The sequence below is a fragment of the Charadrius vociferus genome, unplaced genomic scaffold (assembly GCF_000708025.1).
Source record: "Charadrius vociferus isolate BGI_N301 unplaced genomic scaffold, ASM70802v2 scaffold616, whole genome shotgun sequence".
Lineage (NCBI taxonomy): Eukaryota > Metazoa > Chordata > Aves > Charadriiformes > Charadriidae > Charadrius > Charadrius vociferus.
In genome coordinates, this window is record NW_009648690.1 from 201,122 (window position 1) to 217,937 (window position 16,816).

At 48.0% G+C, this 16,816-nt stretch overlaps 2 protein-coding genes across 2 annotated transcripts in view; one reads left to right on the forward strand and one right to left on the reverse strand.

Moving 5' to 3' along the window:
• FAM104A (family with sequence similarity 104, member A) overlaps nucleotides 1–8,459 on the forward strand; it is a 9,429-nt gene extending 970 nt beyond the window's left edge. The window contains exons 2-4 of the mRNA XM_009886545.1: nucleotides 1,563–1,659; nucleotides 5,885–5,947; nucleotides 7,625–8,459. Coding sequence (XP_009884847.1) covers nucleotides 1,563–1,659; nucleotides 5,885–5,947; nucleotides 7,625–7,864 — 400 coding nt within the window. The 3' untranslated portion in view covers nucleotides 7,865–8,459. The remainder of the gene's footprint in view (nucleotides 1–1,562; nucleotides 1,660–5,884; nucleotides 5,948–7,624) is intronic.
• A 395-nt stretch (nucleotides 8,460–8,854) lies between these two features.
• The window catches only part of COG1 (component of oligomeric golgi complex 1), a 14,289-nt gene continuing 6,327 nt past the window's right edge, over nucleotides 8,855–16,816 (reverse strand). The window contains exons 3-13 of the mRNA XM_009886546.1: nucleotides 16,556–16,726; nucleotides 15,993–16,146; nucleotides 14,895–15,105; nucleotides 13,937–14,725; nucleotides 13,466–13,612; nucleotides 12,321–12,482; nucleotides 11,879–12,006; nucleotides 11,157–11,265; nucleotides 10,584–10,693; nucleotides 10,403–10,478; nucleotides 8,855–9,024 (exon numbers count right to left, since the gene is read on the reverse strand). Coding sequence (XP_009884848.1) covers nucleotides 8,884–9,024; nucleotides 10,403–10,478; nucleotides 10,584–10,693; nucleotides 11,157–11,265; nucleotides 11,879–12,006; nucleotides 12,321–12,482; nucleotides 13,466–13,612; nucleotides 13,937–14,725; nucleotides 14,895–15,105; nucleotides 15,993–16,146; nucleotides 16,556–16,726 — 2,198 coding nt within the window. The 3' untranslated portion in view covers nucleotides 8,855–8,883. The remainder of the gene's footprint in view (nucleotides 9,025–10,402; nucleotides 10,479–10,583; nucleotides 10,694–11,156; nucleotides 11,266–11,878; nucleotides 12,007–12,320; nucleotides 12,483–13,465; nucleotides 13,613–13,936; nucleotides 14,726–14,894; nucleotides 15,106–15,992; nucleotides 16,147–16,555; nucleotides 16,727–16,816) is intronic.

Consider the following 16,816-nt stretch of genomic DNA (forward strand, 5'->3'; position numbering starts at 1 on the left):
GTGGGGGGTACGTGGCGACCGGGGGAGGCGTGAGGAGGGTCTGAGGGTGAGGGAGGTGGTTCACGTTGTCCTAGAGGGGTTGGCTTGAACAAGAGGGTGAGGGATGGGGGGAAAGGAGGGGAGCGGCCCCCTGATCTCTGGAAGGGGTTAAACTGGGTCTGGGAGTGTGGCGGTTGTGAATGTTTAAGGTGTAGCTGGGGGCGGGGAGCAGTTGGTGGGGTTTAGGAGATCAAATGGTCGGTCGTAGAGAATGCAGAGGATATGGGGGCCTCAAGGTGTGCTGGAGGAGCATTTCTCGGCTTGGTGGGGAGGGGGAGGAGGTAGGGGAAGAAACAGGAGGAACCGTGAAGCGTGTAGGAGCTGGGCTGTGAGTGCCTGGAGTTGTGAGGCAGCGGGGTAGGCCGTGGGGGACGGAGGTGTTGAGTTTGCTTGTGGGCTGCCGACACTAAGAAAAGGAAGAATATAGAGACAGTGCAAATGTCGAGTGAGAGGGGGGAATGTCTTTTCTAGAAGAGTGGTCCTAGGGGAGGAAGAACCTGATGGACTGTGGTGGGCAACGGTTGAAAGTGCTGCGAGCCTCCCAGGGATGGGAGAGCGAGGAGGCAGCTCCTGGTCTGTAGGCGTGGACCAAGTACTGGCAGCTGAGTCTGCTGCTGAAGCTTGTCTGTAAGAAAAAATTGTTATAAATACCTCACTTGAGGCTGTCTTGACTCATTTGAGCATGTGTTAATTTTTAGCCACCAAAACAGCTCCATCCTGTATTTTAGATAGTGCCCAGTGTGCTGAGGTCCTGGTTGACCTGTGGTGTTTGTATGGTGGGAAAAATAATTTGATATTAGTATTATAATTCTGCAGACAGTGAGGGACGTTGGTTTGTAGGGATTCTAGGTTGCTGTTGATCTGCTGTGAAGTGACACTGATGTCATAAGAGGATGGCAAATACATCAGAAACAAGGAAGGAGTTGTCTTCCGTGAGGTGTTTTCTGACAAAACTTTCTTCATGGAAAATAATGTTGCTGAGGAACGTGACTTGACATCAAATGCAAAGTCAATGTGGAGAGACTGAAGAAAGTCATCATAGGCCCTAACTGCAGACTCATGTGAGCAAGATGAACGTAATTGGGTATTTATTGAAAGTGTAGTCACTGCCAGTCTTCCCGGGTGCTTTTCTCAGCCTGTCAGATGTCATTCAAAGTCCCAGGCTTATTTTTAGATGTGCCTGAATACTGAGAGCAGTTGCAAGGCTGAGAATTGTCAAACAGGTTTATTTGGAAAGATGCACTGGTTTTAATAGCAAGTGTAGGTCCATGTCCCTTAAACTGATGTAAAAATATCAGCTTGGCTTCTTTGTGAGAAACACGATCATTTTCTCTCTATTCTGTAGAGAACAGCTAAAAAGAGAACATGAAAGTCCACAGCATGTCAGAGGTTTAGATACATTGTTCATTCATTTATCAAGTTTTCCTGCTTTTTTTGTAGAGTTACCTTTAGAGAACAAAACAGAAGGTATATGAGTAGATTGCTAATTTTTTTTTTCTCCTTTTTCCCTGAACTTTCTTCAGGAAGAGGAGACGGAATGGCAATGAAGATGAAAGTCATGTTCCCCAGACAAAACGTAGTACCAGGAATACTGTCCTTCAGGACTCTTGGGACACTGAGGTGAGAGCCTTCCTGGGCAAATTCCATTTTCTTTAATGCTGAATTTAAATAATAATTGGAATATTCTGAGAAATTTTGTTCATGGAGAGTAGTTAATGAAAACTTTTTTTTTTCTTTGTATGTGAGGTCATGAGGCTTGACTCTGTTACGTACTTTAGAGATTGAAATCTGTAAAACGCGGTTTGGAAATCAGCATGTTTTCCAGTGAACCTGGTTATCTTTGGCCTGAATATTTCTGTTAATCTATTTCAAATACTGATAACTAGTACCCAAGTGAAGAAACAAGAAAAGCATTTGCTGCCACTTTTAGTTTTGCTGCCTGAAAAAAGGTGTAGCGTATCCAGAATGGAGGAGGTGACTGGGGTGGATTACAAGTGCATGTTGTCACTTTGCCTGGCTGTCCACTCTTCCAACTTTGCACTTACTTATAGTAACGTGGTAATTTGTGGTAGAAAGTCAAAAAGCATTCCAACTAGTGTGATACACAAATTGCCTGTTGCAGGCAGTGGTGCTTATCTGATGTTTAAAAAAATGCTCTGATAGAGCTCAGCAGTTTAAGCAAGACTTGCTCGTTCATAGCTAAAACACTTGAACTCAAACTATTTTGGTTTCTACTCGCATTTGCCATGATCTTTTGCTGGACGTGGGATAAACTGTCTCTTGTTCTCATCGCTCAAATGACAGGTGTTCTAGGATGGTGCAATTTGCTAGCTGTGAGATTTCTTTTTTTAAAAAAATGCTGATTTCCAAGCTGCTGCCAGATTTCCCTAGTTGTTGCCTGTATTAATCATCTGAAAATTCACTGTATGCATTTCTAATTAGCAATGTAGTTCTGTTGCAAAACGTTCATGGAAAAGAGCGTGCAGAGCAGAGGCTCCCTCCTGGTTTGTTCATGAAATAGATTTCTTTTAAGGTTTTGAAATATCCTTGTTGGTTTTTGTACAGCCCTCTCACTCCAAAGATTGGCTGTAATGAGTAATTACGAACTATTGCAGTTATATTGAACTATTAAATATACTTTGACTGCAGAAAATGTTTTGTGCTATGTAACTGTGAGCAACATCTCTTTTATTATATGGTAATGGCTTCAAATGTATACTTACATTTAAAATGATAGAAAGTTCTGTATCCCACTGTTCCTTTTGCGAGGGAGACTTTCTTTTAACCAGTACACCTTTACGTGTAGCTGATGCGATAGTCAGTGATTTTGTATGGAAAATGCTCTAACAGCCGAGATGTTCATCATGAATGAATTTGCTGTGATGAAAAATGTTCCTGGTTCCTGTACTGCTGTTTTGCCAGAAGTATGACTTGCTGGGATGAAGTTGGTTTTGCTTCTCGGGTATAACGGGTAGAACCATAAATAGTTGCTTGCCATCTGACACTGAATCACTTGTCCAACAGGTTAAACACCTCTTCGAGTGTAGAATAGTTAATGGCTAAACGAGCTTTGTGGCGGGAGGAGGAAGAATTTAGTGTGGAACAAGGGATTGAAGTAGGAGTAATGAAATTAAGAATATCAGGAAAAACCTTCATGGTGAGTGGCAGAAGCACCTTTGCTTGTCATATCAACACTTGGCGTTTGACTGGGCAAAGCCGCTAAAATGCAGAAATGGAAATAGTCTTGTGGTAGCCACACAAGAGTGGATGACCTTAACTCTGTCCTTAACGGCTGTTTTGTTTGGGTGCCTGCAAGTGAACAGCATGGGCATGCACTGCCTGCCCCGCCACCAGCGAAATCAGTGCAGAGCTCAGTTGCTGAGGCTAACATTATAAGACTCCTGCTTCATGCATGCACTTGCGTTGTAAAAGTATGTTTTTAACACATTAAACCCTGATGTGCAGGCAAGGAGAATTTCTTACTGTTGTTGCTGAAGTGGAGGAATGCGCCCGCTGGACACAGTTTTACAAAAATCAATGTTCCCTTTCTCAAGGGAACAAAATTTACAATGTCATCTACTGATGAATAGAGCTTTTTGGGGGCTTTTTTTCGTCTTGTTTTCTTGTAGTGTTGCGTCACTGAATTGAGCATGCCCAGAAATTCAAGCCATGAGATAAAATCAGTATTATTTGACTGTTTCTTTAAGGACTTCCTGTGCCAAATGGCGAAATTCTGGTGCTTATAGTGCACAAGTGCTTCCGATTGATGTCACTTTGAAATTCTTGGCCATTTGTAATACTTGTATTTAGTTTTCTGATTCTTTGCCATTTGCAAAGGCAGCTCACGCTGATTACAAATCCTCACTAGCTTTAGGATATTGAACTAGGAGAGAAACTGTGTGTGTGTGAGAGCAATTTGTAACTTCAAAGAGTACACGGGAGAATTGCTTTTCATGTGAGGACATACACACACCTGCTTTTTGTGAAACATTATCTAAAGTACTGATTCCTTTTGTCTTCCTGCAGTTGAAAGTGGACTGTTTTCTCTTGCAGAGCGTGGTTTACTTGAGAGACTATAAACCTCAGTTTGAAAAATCAGGCAGCCCTATTACTAAAGCTGGACTTGGCTTTTGTCAGGATCTCTCTTCCCCCTCCCCCCCCCTTTTTTTTTTTATTGTCCTACTTGTCATAGCTGACAGCAATATGTGTAAGATGAAGGGAGATTTTTGTCTTAGTGGCAGTTCAAACACAGGCTGCTCTGTGATGTTACCCCTCAGTCCCTCACTTTGAATCCCACTGCTCACCTGAGCTAGATACGATGCAGAAGGATAGCGCTGTTTTCTCCCACTAGATTGTCCTTTCATCCAGGGTACACAGCGCCCTTGACTCAGACTTTTACAAGAGGGGAATTGAGATTCTCCTCAGTCTCTATCAGCACTGCTTCTTAGCAAATTGCTGTAACAGTGTGCAATTCCTGCTCCTTCTGGAACAAACCACTGCCATACTGCTAGGTGACGGCCACTCTGAGGAGGACAGTCACCTTCTGCTTTGCAGTTCAGTCCATGAACAGGCACATAATGAAAACGCTGGACTAGAACTACAGTGAATGTTAAACATTAGCGAAGCAGAGCATTTGCCACGGCATTTCACTTCCTGCTCAGCCTGTCCTCCATTTATTAAGAGGTCAGCTGTGTTGGTTTCCCTGGTACTCACTTGTAAATTCAGCAAAGGCCCTTCCTACTCTCCTGTCATTGCTGTCCTGTACATGAAGGCAGGCGGAGTTGTAGTGGATCCTCTGAGGGGCTGGCTGCTCACGGGAATTAGGAGAATATACAAAACGTGCTCTGCAACCTGGGGAATCACCAGTGAAAAGCCCTTTGCTCTGATTTTTCCTGGGAAGGAAGGGAGTCTGCAGTGTTCTGACTAGCTCTTTTCCTTCCTGAATAACTTTCTTCTGTAAAACCTCGTTTCTCGTGGTTCCTCTTTGTTGTTATGACCGACGACAGGATTCCCCAGAGCTTAGAAACACCACTGTGTTGTCGGTGGAGATTGCTGACGCACAGCAGCAGTCGCTTCTTTCAAATCAAAGTTTTTGTCTAGCATTGCAGCTATGCCACTCTACAGTATTACACTATTGAGGAAGGGCTGGTCTTAAATTCTAATTAAAACCAGACTATGCCTCTGTTAAACTCATCTTGAAAGATTTTGAGAGCAGCAGGGTCTGAATGGCTGTTTCCTAAGTTCCTGTCATGAATGATTGAGGTGCTACGTCATAGATCAGCAGACGAATACATTTTAAGAGGACAATTGTTTGGAAATTATTTAAAACTTCTATAGCTACTTGGTGTGATGTTAAGAAGAGCTAATGAGTCAGGTAAACCGTGGAGATGTCCTTTTGATGCTTAAAATACTCATAAACTTTCATTGGGCTACTTTCCTTTGCCCTTTCGCTTAAAACTTTGTTTCATTGTGTAGATGCCTGTCATTGCTGACATGATGACTTTAAGGATTCTTTTTTTGTCTAATTGTAGTCCAAATGCGTAACAGAATGTGCACCACAGCCTGGGGAAATGGTAGGTCTTTGACGTGATTTGGGCAATAAACGGGCTTCACGTGCTAGTGAATTTTTGCATTAGAGAAATGGAAATAAAGAGGGTATGACAAACCAGATCTGTCAACAGCCTTAGATGTAGGAAGCACGTCCCAGGACACTGTCTCAGTTTTAAAAAAAATCAGACATGCATAAAATAATCATTACTAACAGCTCTAAAATGTTTGTTACGATGTGAAACTTTAGCAGTAAGTAATACTAGGTTCTCATTTCGATTTTTACCTTGATTTTCAGAAGGTGGCTGTAACGAAAAACAGTAAGGAACACAGACTAAAAGGAAACAAAGTGTCCTGTGCGGTGGGTTTCTCTCCAAGGCTGCTGTGACTTTTTCAGCGTAACAGCATTGCATTTCAATATTTGTGCTTCTATGCAAAATGAGATGGTCTAGCAAGCACCATTTCATGGCTTCTCTCTGTCCTTCTGGTGTTCTCCCCCTCTCTACTGTTAGCAGCATTAGGAAGAGGAGCTGGTTGCTCATGTAGTTATATCTGCTGCTTCCTCAGGAAAGCCTTCACGTGTGTTTCCTCCTTGATAGCTAAACCTACTACGCCAGCGCGGGTGCAGCCTCGGTGCCACTGCCTTGCTTGCTGTACTACAGCAGAACTGAAGCATTTTTGGTGCTTAGTAAAACGTGGAAATTTATATGGTTGAATTGTCACGATCGATTGTGGAATCGGTGCCGTGGGGTTTCCAGTCGGCATTGAGATGTGGTCCATCTCAAATACTCACGCAGTGCTTTCCTGGGCCTTCCTCACTGCCCGTTGACAGACATGTCGGGTGCAGTTTGCACAATTCTTCAGATTTACTCCAAAGTGCGGCCTTCTGGATGTGGTGCTGCCTGTTAAATTCCCGCGGACTTCTTTAAATTTGTCTTCCTCTGCTGTGGCCACCCAGCTTTGACTTCTGTGTTTTTAGTTTAATACTTAGAAAAATGTGGGGGTTTTTTTAGGTGTTGTCACTTACGCTGGCTACTTTTGTGAATTTACTTCTTACCGGTTGGCAAAGTAGTCATTCTCTGATTCTTAAGCACCTAAATATTTGCAGCGTTGTCCTGAACAGCATATCACACAGTAATGAAATATTTCAGCTGTAACTAATGGAACCTTTCATTAGCAGCCCTTAAAATGGTGTAAACCAAACAGTTTTATGTCTTTGAAACACTGAAAAGGATAGTTAATGCCGTTCCAGTCATTACCATGAAATGTGTTTATCCTAAATGCTGGAAAATAAGCTCTGTCCTCTATGTGAACTAAATCTTGAGTTCTCTTTTCTACATGTGGAAGTCTTTGATGCCTGTTGCTCTTTCACTGTCACGTCAAGTAAATTGTGATGGAAAACTACCAGTTAACATTGCAGTCCCAGTACTTAACTGGGAGAAGAGTAGTTGTGCGTATGTCAAGGTGTTCAAAGACTTAAAATGGGTATTGTGCTGCATTTGTTTTTAACAGCCTGTTGCTTTGAATGCTTCAGTTCTCATTTTAGAAAGATTGACCTGTAGGGAAATGCTTTGCATGGTGCTTACCTAAAATGTCTGCTAGAACAGAAGTGACAAACTTTTCCTCGTGCCCTGCCTGCCTTTACTGACACCTGCAGTTCAGTAGGAATGTTCTTTATTTTCCAATTCTCGGATGAATTCAGCAAACTTCACTAGTGCTAACGTGGGTCATGGGGGCAGAGCTGGTGGGACCTAAAAGCAAAAGATTGAAATCCAACGTACTGGAGGTCAGTGAACCTCTGGGTGAAGGCTTGCTCATCCCTTCAGCTCTGTGACGCTTTTCACGTGTTGGCAATAACGGAAGCTGTGAATGCCAAGACAGCACTTGGTGGATTTATGTTAGTCCATCAGGCTGAACGTGAGCCTGAAAGTCTGGAAGGGAGGGACTTACTGTAAAGATGGTTTGCTTAACTGAAGTGTGTTTCATTATGGACAGGAGAGAAAAATGTGTTTTGCTGTTAACCTTCTCTTTGTCTCAGTCCTCCAGCAGCGATAGCGGCAGCAGCAGCAGCTGTAGTAGCAGTAGCATCAACAGCCCTGACAGAGCGTGCGGTGCAGAAACCAGCTTAAACCCGATAATTGCAGGATCCAGTCCTGTCTCCTCTCAGTCCTTCCATGAGCAGTCTGCACTAAGCCAAGGTCCTTACTTCCACATCAACCAGATCCTGAAGGAGGCACACTTTCACAGCTTACAGAGCCGGGGACGCCTTCCTACATGATGAACCAGCAGTTCCCTGCCTTCTGTGAAGGGACAGCACTGTGTAGATTTGATATTTCAACTTAAAAGTTTGTTAAAATGGAATTGCACAAAACGCCTGTTGCCTTTTCAGTCTATATTTGAAATAACAGGTTAACAGGAAATTGTTTACTTGTGGTTTGCTGCACTATTGCAATGCAAAAGGGGCTTTGAAGCAATTTTTATAGGATTGTTTTTGGGGTGGTTATAAAGTACGTGTCAAGAGAAGACTGAGGAATCCACATCTGTGTTATAGGATTGCAAAATGTCCAATTCCAATCGACTGCCTAATCTGTTTGTTAGCAATTTGTTGCTTTATGTAAAGTTCTCCCGAACGTTCATCTTCAGTTTTATAAGTCTTTTTTTAATTTCAATAAACTAGTAAAAAAGTTATTTGGCAACATAATTTTTTTGAGCATTTAGAGTTAATGAGACAGTAAGAATAGGTGCCATCACTGGAAGCCCTTAGAAATGCCCCAGCTGCAAACTTTCCACCCAGCTTGGTGTGTGACGAGCCTTATCTCGCTTGATCTTTACTGCTGCGGTATTGAAAAAAAGTATGAAACTAGGCCCGGGAAAGCTGAAATGTCAGTGCCCACTGTGCTCACATAGAGAGCAGAGTCACGGTGCCAGTGGAGAAGAGCACAGAGTAGCCTGGGGAGGGGCTCTTGAAGGAGAGATGTTCTAATACCCACTTCTGGCTGTGAAATGTTTTGTTTTCTGTTACAGTGTGTATGTGTGTTTTTCTTTAATTTGACTTTAAGGTTAACAGCTTCTAAGGAATAAGAGGTGAAAGAGTAGCTACACCTCTGTTCCAGCAGCCAGAGGGCAAGGACAGTCCTGACCTGTGCCTGGTTCAAGTGGCATACTGTGATCTGGCTAAGGATGGAAAAGTACTTCTCTTTTGACAATACCAGCGGAGGGGTCATCAGTCCCTGCCAAGGGGAAAGAGCGATCTCAGTGAAGACGAATACACAGACAAACTTTTTATTTTTTATTGCCTCACTTGGCCATGCCAGAAAGCCATCCCAGCTTGAAGAGAGAAGGTGCAGCTGTGTCTTCCTCCTCAGCTACAAGCTGCCTGAACAAAGACCCAGGGCGCGATGCCTCGTCTTCCGCTCTTGTGAGCGCAGAAGGTGGAACCTGTTAGTTTTTAAAGAGGAAAGCATCGGTAACTATTACAGCATACCTTTGACTTACTCTATACCCTCAAATATAGTAGCTGCAAGGAGGAGTAGACTACAGCAGAACAGCTCTTCTGAGGCAGCTTGAACCACAACCTAAGCGGTGTCACTCCTGGTGGTTAGCGACAGGCAGACAGCAGCAGTTCTGAGTGGCAGAAGTACAGCGCCTTGCTGCTGGTAGCAACAGGTAACTTTTCACATGTCATTCCATGTCCCCCGCATGCCCTGCAGGGAAAAGGGGCTGTTGCTCTCAGAGCAAGGGGATAACAGCATGGTAGAAATACAGGTCTTGCACAGAGCTGTTCTTGAGTAACCGTGGCCTTTAACCTCTCCTGGACTGTTTTAGCATATAAAGGAGCAAACACCTGCCAGGGATTTTGAGAAGTCTGACCAGCGCAGAACACGTGTGCCACCACAGCAGGCGAGGGGAGTGGTAGGAGTGAGCCAAACATCACTGCACACTTCTACACTCTACTACAGCTGAGGTGTAAGAGGTAAAGAATACCTTTATTGTGAAGTTTTGGGCTTTTAAACAACGCTTAGACTATGTCTGGTCCTTAATGCTTCCAAATAATGCAGAACGAGAGTTGCAGAGTAAACATCGGCATCTCAGGTAACACACTCTGCTCTGATAATACCAGACATTTACTCTTCTGTCCCAGTTGAAACGACATCACCACAGATGGATTATTGGGTTAATAATAGCTAAAGGAAGCAGATTACTAATTACTGCTTCCTGTAGGAGTGAGGTATTCCTTGGCTCTCGCAATCCTCAGCATAGAGAGCTCCATTTAAGCAGATGTTTTAAACTAGGGGAAACATAGCAACATAATGCTTGTCTACTGATTGAGCTCGGAAACAGGACAACACAGAGCCTTTGCAGGAGAAGCAAGCCACTCTGCTCACACAGGCTTAAATACCCAAGCCAGGCTTCGTCAGGAGTTAGGGGTCAGCATCGCACTGGAAAGGAGTTAAAATAATTAGCTAGTATCCTTCAACGTTTCTTGCAGCCATCTTTAAACGAATTGTCATTTATGCATTGATCTCAAAATGCCTCATCTGTATGAGTCTTCACTGCATTTTCATGGTGGTTATTGCCTATGTTTTACTATGGAGCAGCGGTCCCCAAAAATACAGGGGCCATCGGGGTTTTTTTGAGGGTCAAGGGGAAATCCAAACCATCACATGCTGTTGCCGTAATGGTTCTCTCATTTTACCCCAAATAAAAATCAGGTTAAATATTAACTGTTTGGCTACTTTCTTCTTTCCCGGTAAGCTCTAGCATTGGTAGGAGAATAAGCCCTGACAAAAAGTTACTACTGCTCAGTTTTACCAACCTGAACTCTTTCTGTGCTCCTGGTAGCAGACTTGCTCTTTCGTGAGCTTGACATACTCAGTGGCAGAAGTCCAAATCTTAAGAGATGGAAGAAAGAAATACAGCCAGTCACAGGGAAGCAGCAGTTCTAGACCCGCTTCCCAAAGAGACATGAGAACGCACAGAAGAGCCAAGTACCTTACCTGATCTGGCTGGATGCTAACGGCAAGATGTTGTGGAGCTCCTGGGAGCTGAGAGCACTGCTCCTGCTCGTATACTGGTTCTCTGTCCCCGTCAGCAAGCCGAAGAGAACCTAGAAGGCACGAAGGAGCTGTCTGTATTTGGGGGCAGCCGCAGAGCTGACCACACAATGCATTGCTGGTGAGTCTACAGGTATGCCGCTTGTGATTGCTTTCAAGTTTGAACACGAAGTGTCTCTCCTCTCTAACTCTTGCTTTTCACTGGTGCTGCTCTTTATTACCACAGTTGAGTTCTACGCCTGTTTCAGCACTATGTAACCCAATTAGTGTTGCACAGGCTGCAGTGAATCCTGTTAGATAAAGTTCAGCCAACTCCATGCATGATTACATGCCGTGCAGCCAGCTCAGCAAGCTCCTCTTATCTTCAGCTGGCATTAAATACTCTTCCCACTTCCGAGTAAGTGCCAGTAGTTATCTTTAGGCATTAAGCAGTTTATAAAGCCACCCCAGCTGCCCTTCAAAACGGGTTTTGCAGCCCTGCTTCCTGATCCAGCCCTTCCTTTTCCTTGAACTTACGGAGGTTCGCTGAACCAGGCGATTAAGGTTGCTGTTCAAGTGTGGAGTAAAAACATCTAAGTCAAATGGATCTATGTGTCCCTCCAGGAAGTCGGTCACCTTCTCAATCCTACAAGCAGAGCAGAGGAGTCCTGTCAGGGGTTACGTCCTACTGACGGCTGCTCCTGCCAACAGGGCAGTTTCACTGCTCCCTCCGAAACAGTGAGGGACTTGGCCCTGAGAGGTGACTGAGCAAAATGGGAATTGCTCAGCAGAACAGCAGCTGCCTAAAGGGGCTCCAGCTATTACACAACCTACTCCATCTGCTGCTGCAGAGGAACCTTCTCCCTGTGGTAAGTATCCAAGAGAGATGCCCCAGTTCTCAAGACTGGAGCGCACACAAGGTTTTAACTCTTGGGTGGAAGCTTAACTGTTCTCCCCAAGGGCATCCTCTGATGGTATCCCTGCTGTCGTACAGACACACTGCGGACACAAGCAGGGGAACGAGCCCGCTGCCTCCGAGCTCTCAGCCGCAGAATCCCACCCCTCCTCCTACATTTTGAGGATGAGCTTAGCATTGGTGAAGATGTCAGAGCTTAGAGTCTGCACTGCCCTTCTCCCGTGAGGCCCAAAGGCACAACTCCCGCAGGCATCCTCCTGGCAGCCGGCAAGGCTGGTGCTTCAAACCCTTCTAGGGCCCCACAAACTACTGATAGTATCTGAACCGCAGAGCTGTGCCGCACCCGGAGTCATGCTTGATCCTGCTGGTTTTTCCTTCCTCACTCTTCGCCGTCAAGATGATACTCAGGTACCGCAGATCGTAGAGTAACTGCAGAGCTCTGTTCTGGGTCATGGGGAAGGTGCCTGCTTTCTGCAAATAGGACAGTCAGGAACAGGGCTCTTCACGCAGAGAGCACTGTCAAAGGACTGCTTCAGGGAAAACGTTTAAAAACACCAGCACCAAGAAACAACCAACCTAACTGAACCGTTCTGGGCATGCAGTCTGGTGTCTGATCCCTTTTTGCCTCATTTTTGGGGGAGGCAGAGGAAGAATACACTCATGCTTTCTGGCCTTCACAGGCAGACAGTGTCTGTTCTGAGGGACAGGACTATATGCATCACCGTGTGACCAGCGACCCTCCCGTCCCACCCCCGCTGGAGCGAGGGCTGATCCTACTCACGTACCTTCTCCTGCTTCTCTTCCACGAGCTTTTCATAGGCAGCAAGCACTTCTGCCATGCAGGTCCTCAGCAACTCCTGCAAGGTGACTTTTGGAAGAGTGTGACCGCCGACCCGGTTCACCTCTTGGCACAGGCTGAAGAGGAGGCATTGGACGTACCAGGATGGCTGTTGAAGACAACAGTGTTATTTTCATGTGGTCTGTAAGCTACGTCAGCTTTATCAGCGGCACAACACTGCTTCAGTTCTCATGATGCGAGCTTCCTACTCCCCTCAGCAACCACAAAGCTCTGCTGCCGAGACCTACTTCCCCCACAGCATGACTGAAGTATCTCACAGGTTTTTATTTACTGACGTGCCAGACTTTTGGTTATAGCAGTCTTTAGAGTCCCACAAGTACTTTTACCAGAGTTATTCACTGGAGCGTAGTCAGAATAGAATTACTTGTTGTGCCTCTTCTGTCACCACTGACCCTGCTCTGACCACCCTCTACCTGGACTTGTTATTTACTGCCCTGCTCTTCTCCTGGGCCTCCCAGCTATCCAGAGCTCTCAGCCAGCTGCTTTTACCTTCAGAATCAACAAAATTCACCTTATAAGGTTCACTACAAAAAAAGCTATTGCCCTGTGAGCCCCTCCTGTACTGTGCAAACACAGGACTCACTCTTGCCCTGACCCTCCTCCCCCTCCATGCAACTGCCACCTGCTTTGTCACTGTGAGTGTCGCTCCTGCACCACCACCACACCTATGGAAAGCTGCAAGCCAGGGTTCTCTTACGCTTTACGCAGTCCCACTGTTGCAGCCCTGTCCTTCAGGGCATCCAGTTTCCATTAAATCTCTCTCCTGTGGGCCTCTGTGTATAAATCAGGCATAAGTCCTTCTTTGGCTCAGTTTTACAGGATCTGGGCCAATCTTAATCATTTGAATATACAGCAGCAACTACCCAATTTCCTTCCTCTGACCTCTGTCCTTAGGAGGTGAGTATCTCAGAGAGCAAATAAGAGCACCGGAGAGTGTTTACCCATTGCTCATAACACCAAGCAAACTCCACAGCAGGTCAGCACCATTTGACAAAGCAGTGGTTTGGAAACCAGCGCTTTTCTCCCCCCAGCAGACCACTTCTCTGTTTACCGAGAGGACGCTTCTCACACCTGCACAGGCAGCCGGATCTTTGATGTTACGCTGCTTCCAGACTCTGTCTCCTCCTGAATTTCAATTTCATCCCAGTTGGTGGCTGTGGCCAAGACGGAGCCAGCTGTGTCGAGCAGCAACGTATGGGTAAAGCACTGAACCAGACCCTAAAGCGCAAAACATAAAAGCACCCGGTCACAGACAGCTCTAATTGGAGTACCGAAGGATGAGCAGCCTGCTCCTGCCCACGCAGAGACCGGCCTCCTGCATCCCCCCGCTCCTCCCCAAATGACTCCTCTGGAGACCATCCCACTGGATGCCACCTCCGAGCTGCCACCACCTCCTCTCCCTGCAGGCTGCCTGAGCCGTGTGGCAGCAGCACAGTGAGCAGCTCTCAGTAGCCAGCTAAGGAAGAACAGCGCTGACCGCAAGGAGCCGAGCGAGTAAAACCCACATAGGAAGCAGCTGTGAGGGGAAAAACAGCTCCTTACTTTGGTGACAGCTGAGCTCCAGATCTGGTAAGCAAACAGGCTCTGCTGCAGGAGCTCTGCCTTGACCCCCTGCCACTTGGCCTGCATGGGGGTCACTCCCTGGGCTTTCCCCTTCCCCAGCTTCTTGGTGGAACGGGTTTCCTTCAGCGCCATCTCCGTGCTGCCCGACTGGCCCAGGATACACTGCTTCAGGTGAGGGCAGAGCTCGGTCAGGGACTGGCAGAGTCTCGCCATGAAGAGGACAGCGTTGAGTCTGGCATCGCTGGGAGCATCCGCCTGCCCCCGCAGCAGGCTCTGGGCACTCTGGAGCTCTTCGCGCACGCAGCCCAGTATGTGCTGGATGCAGGCGATGCAGTGGTCACGGAGCAGCCCCTCCACCGTGCCAGCGTCAGCGTAGCGGTCAAAGGCAGAGCGCAGCTGCACCGTTGGAGCGGCCTCCTTGGCCGCCGAGGAGTCTGTGGGAAGGTAGAACAGGAGGTCGTCCAACCTGGCCTTCAGCTTCGAGTCCAGAGCTGAGCAAAAGCTCTGCACGCATGGCGTGAGCGCCTGGGCCTTCATGGACAAGCCGCTCTTGGCAAACTGGCCGCGGTTTGCCACGCTGACCCAAGCGGCGTCAGAAGGCAGGTCGCTGGAGCTCTCCGACCACAGGAATAGGGCCACGTTGTGTTCGAACTGGATGTGCTTGCTCAGGGCAGAGGTGCTGGATTTGACTTCAAGTTCCTGCAGGGCTAAGGTGAGAAGCTGTTTGGAGCTGCCTGAGATGGAGTCAAAGCCTTCTTTGGTCAGTGTCTGGAAAAGAACGAGGAAGAAAAAAAAGCACCTTTTTACGTGTGCCTGCTGCCACCTAGCACTGAAAATACACACTTAGTGCTGCTAACAGGCACCAGTGGACCATTTGAGACAACAAGAGGGGGCACGTAGCAAGGCTCAGGATGAGTTGCCATGGCAGAGCGCCCACCTCTAGCCTGTCCAGGAACAGCTGCTGCAGTAGGTCCTCCCAGAAGGAAGCAGGCTTGTCCAAAAGGCGACGGCACACCACCTCCCAGTTCTGGCTTATGGACTCGCTCGACAGCAGCTCCCACACGGCGTCACGAATCCCCGCGAGGCCTTTCATGCTCTTCACGTAGACGAGCAGGTTGCTGACCCCGGCCCTGATGTCGTCACTGCACCTGAAGGCAACGTTTCCCTTCAGTCTGACTTGCTCAGACACAACCCCGGGGAAGGCAGGAGAGACCATCGGCTACATCAACGTGGGTGAATTCTTAACCTCTCAGTAAGAGGCTCTGCCTGCAGAATCACCTGCGGGGCTGAGGGTACCTCTGCCTCTCGGCCAGGCAGCTGCACCCTGGATCCCACACTGGGGTCCCACAGGAAAGCCGTGTGCCCACCAGCAGGAACCCTGGGCTGTGGCGGGTGTCGAAACTGGCAGGATGGCACCCCAGGAAAGCCAGCAGGCAGGGAGGGGAGGTGGGGGCTCTGGGAAGGATTGCCGGGGAAACATCCCATGGCCAGCAAGCGCACCCTGGGGGGCTGCAGCTGATGGCAGAGACCAGCTGGCTCCACCAGGACTGAGAAGGGGCTGTTAAGGGGCAGGCAGGGCTGCCAGGTTGTCCCCACCCAGAGGACAAGGCGAGGTGGGAAGCGGTGGAGCTGGGAACTCTACAAAGGGTGTCTGGCTGCCCCCCCCGCCCCCGAGTCCTGGGAAGGGCAACAAGGAGAAAGGAGGTGCTGGGCCAAGAGCCAAATGGTCCGGCATGCGCTTGTTTGCTGGCAGTTACGGCAGTGTAAAGCAGCTCTAGAAAAATATCTTTTGCAGCCCAGCTGGTCTGTTATATCGGAGTGTTACAGCCTGGCTGTTAGGACAGTGCTATGCTGCCTCTGGCTGTTTTACTGCTGGGAAGAGGGGATGCTGGGCAAAGAAGCCAGCGGAAGGTGCAGCCTGGCTGGAGTGAGCGAGGAAGCAGGCGAGCTAGGGTTTGCCTTGTGCCGCTGCCTTGGCACAAGGGTCCTGTGGTGTCTGGGAGAGTCCTGCGAAGGGGGACACTGTCACACTCACATGGCAATCCACTTTTGCAGCGTGTCTCTGAGGTAGTCCTGGCTGATGGGGTGTGCCAGGGTCCGCAGGGCTGGCCGGAACTCCACCACTGACTCTGGGAGGTACCGGAACCAGCTGCTCAGCTTCACCTCCTCCTCCAGAACCCCACCTCTCCCTGGAAGTAGAATCATAGAATGGTTTAGGTTGGAAGGGCCCTGGAAGCCCATCCAGTGCCACCCCCTGCCCTGGGCAGGGCCACCTCCCCCCAGCCCCGGTTGCTCCAAGCCCCGTCCAACCTGGCCTGGAACACCTCCAGGGATGGGGCAGCCACAGCTTCTCGGGGCAACCTGCCCCAGGGGCTCACCACCCGCACAGTCAACAATTTCTTCCTAATATCTCATCTAAATCTCCCCTCTTCCAGCTTGAAGCCATTCCCCCTCATCCTATCACTCCATGCCCTTGTCAAAAGTCCCTCTCCAGATACTGGAAAGCTGCTCTAAGCACACGGTCAAGGGATCAGCCCAGCACGGGGCTGTCTCCTGCCTGCAAACGTGGGCCTAAGGCAGAGCTGCCCGGGCACTCACCTGCTGGGTGCTGGCCTGTGGTGCTCTCCAGGGTGGAGAAGAGCAAGCCGCAGGGCAGAGCTGGATCCGGCAGCATGCCCTCAGGCACGGTGTAGAAGAGAGCGTGAGCCTGGTACAGGGTAGTGGTTAGCAGCTCCATCAGTGAACACACCTGAGCTTTTATACCTGCACCTGCAGAGAAATGCCTTTCAGCCGGGGCAGCCACCTGAGCACTGTTCACTTTTTTGTTATTTTGCCGCCACCATGAGCTTTACGGGACAA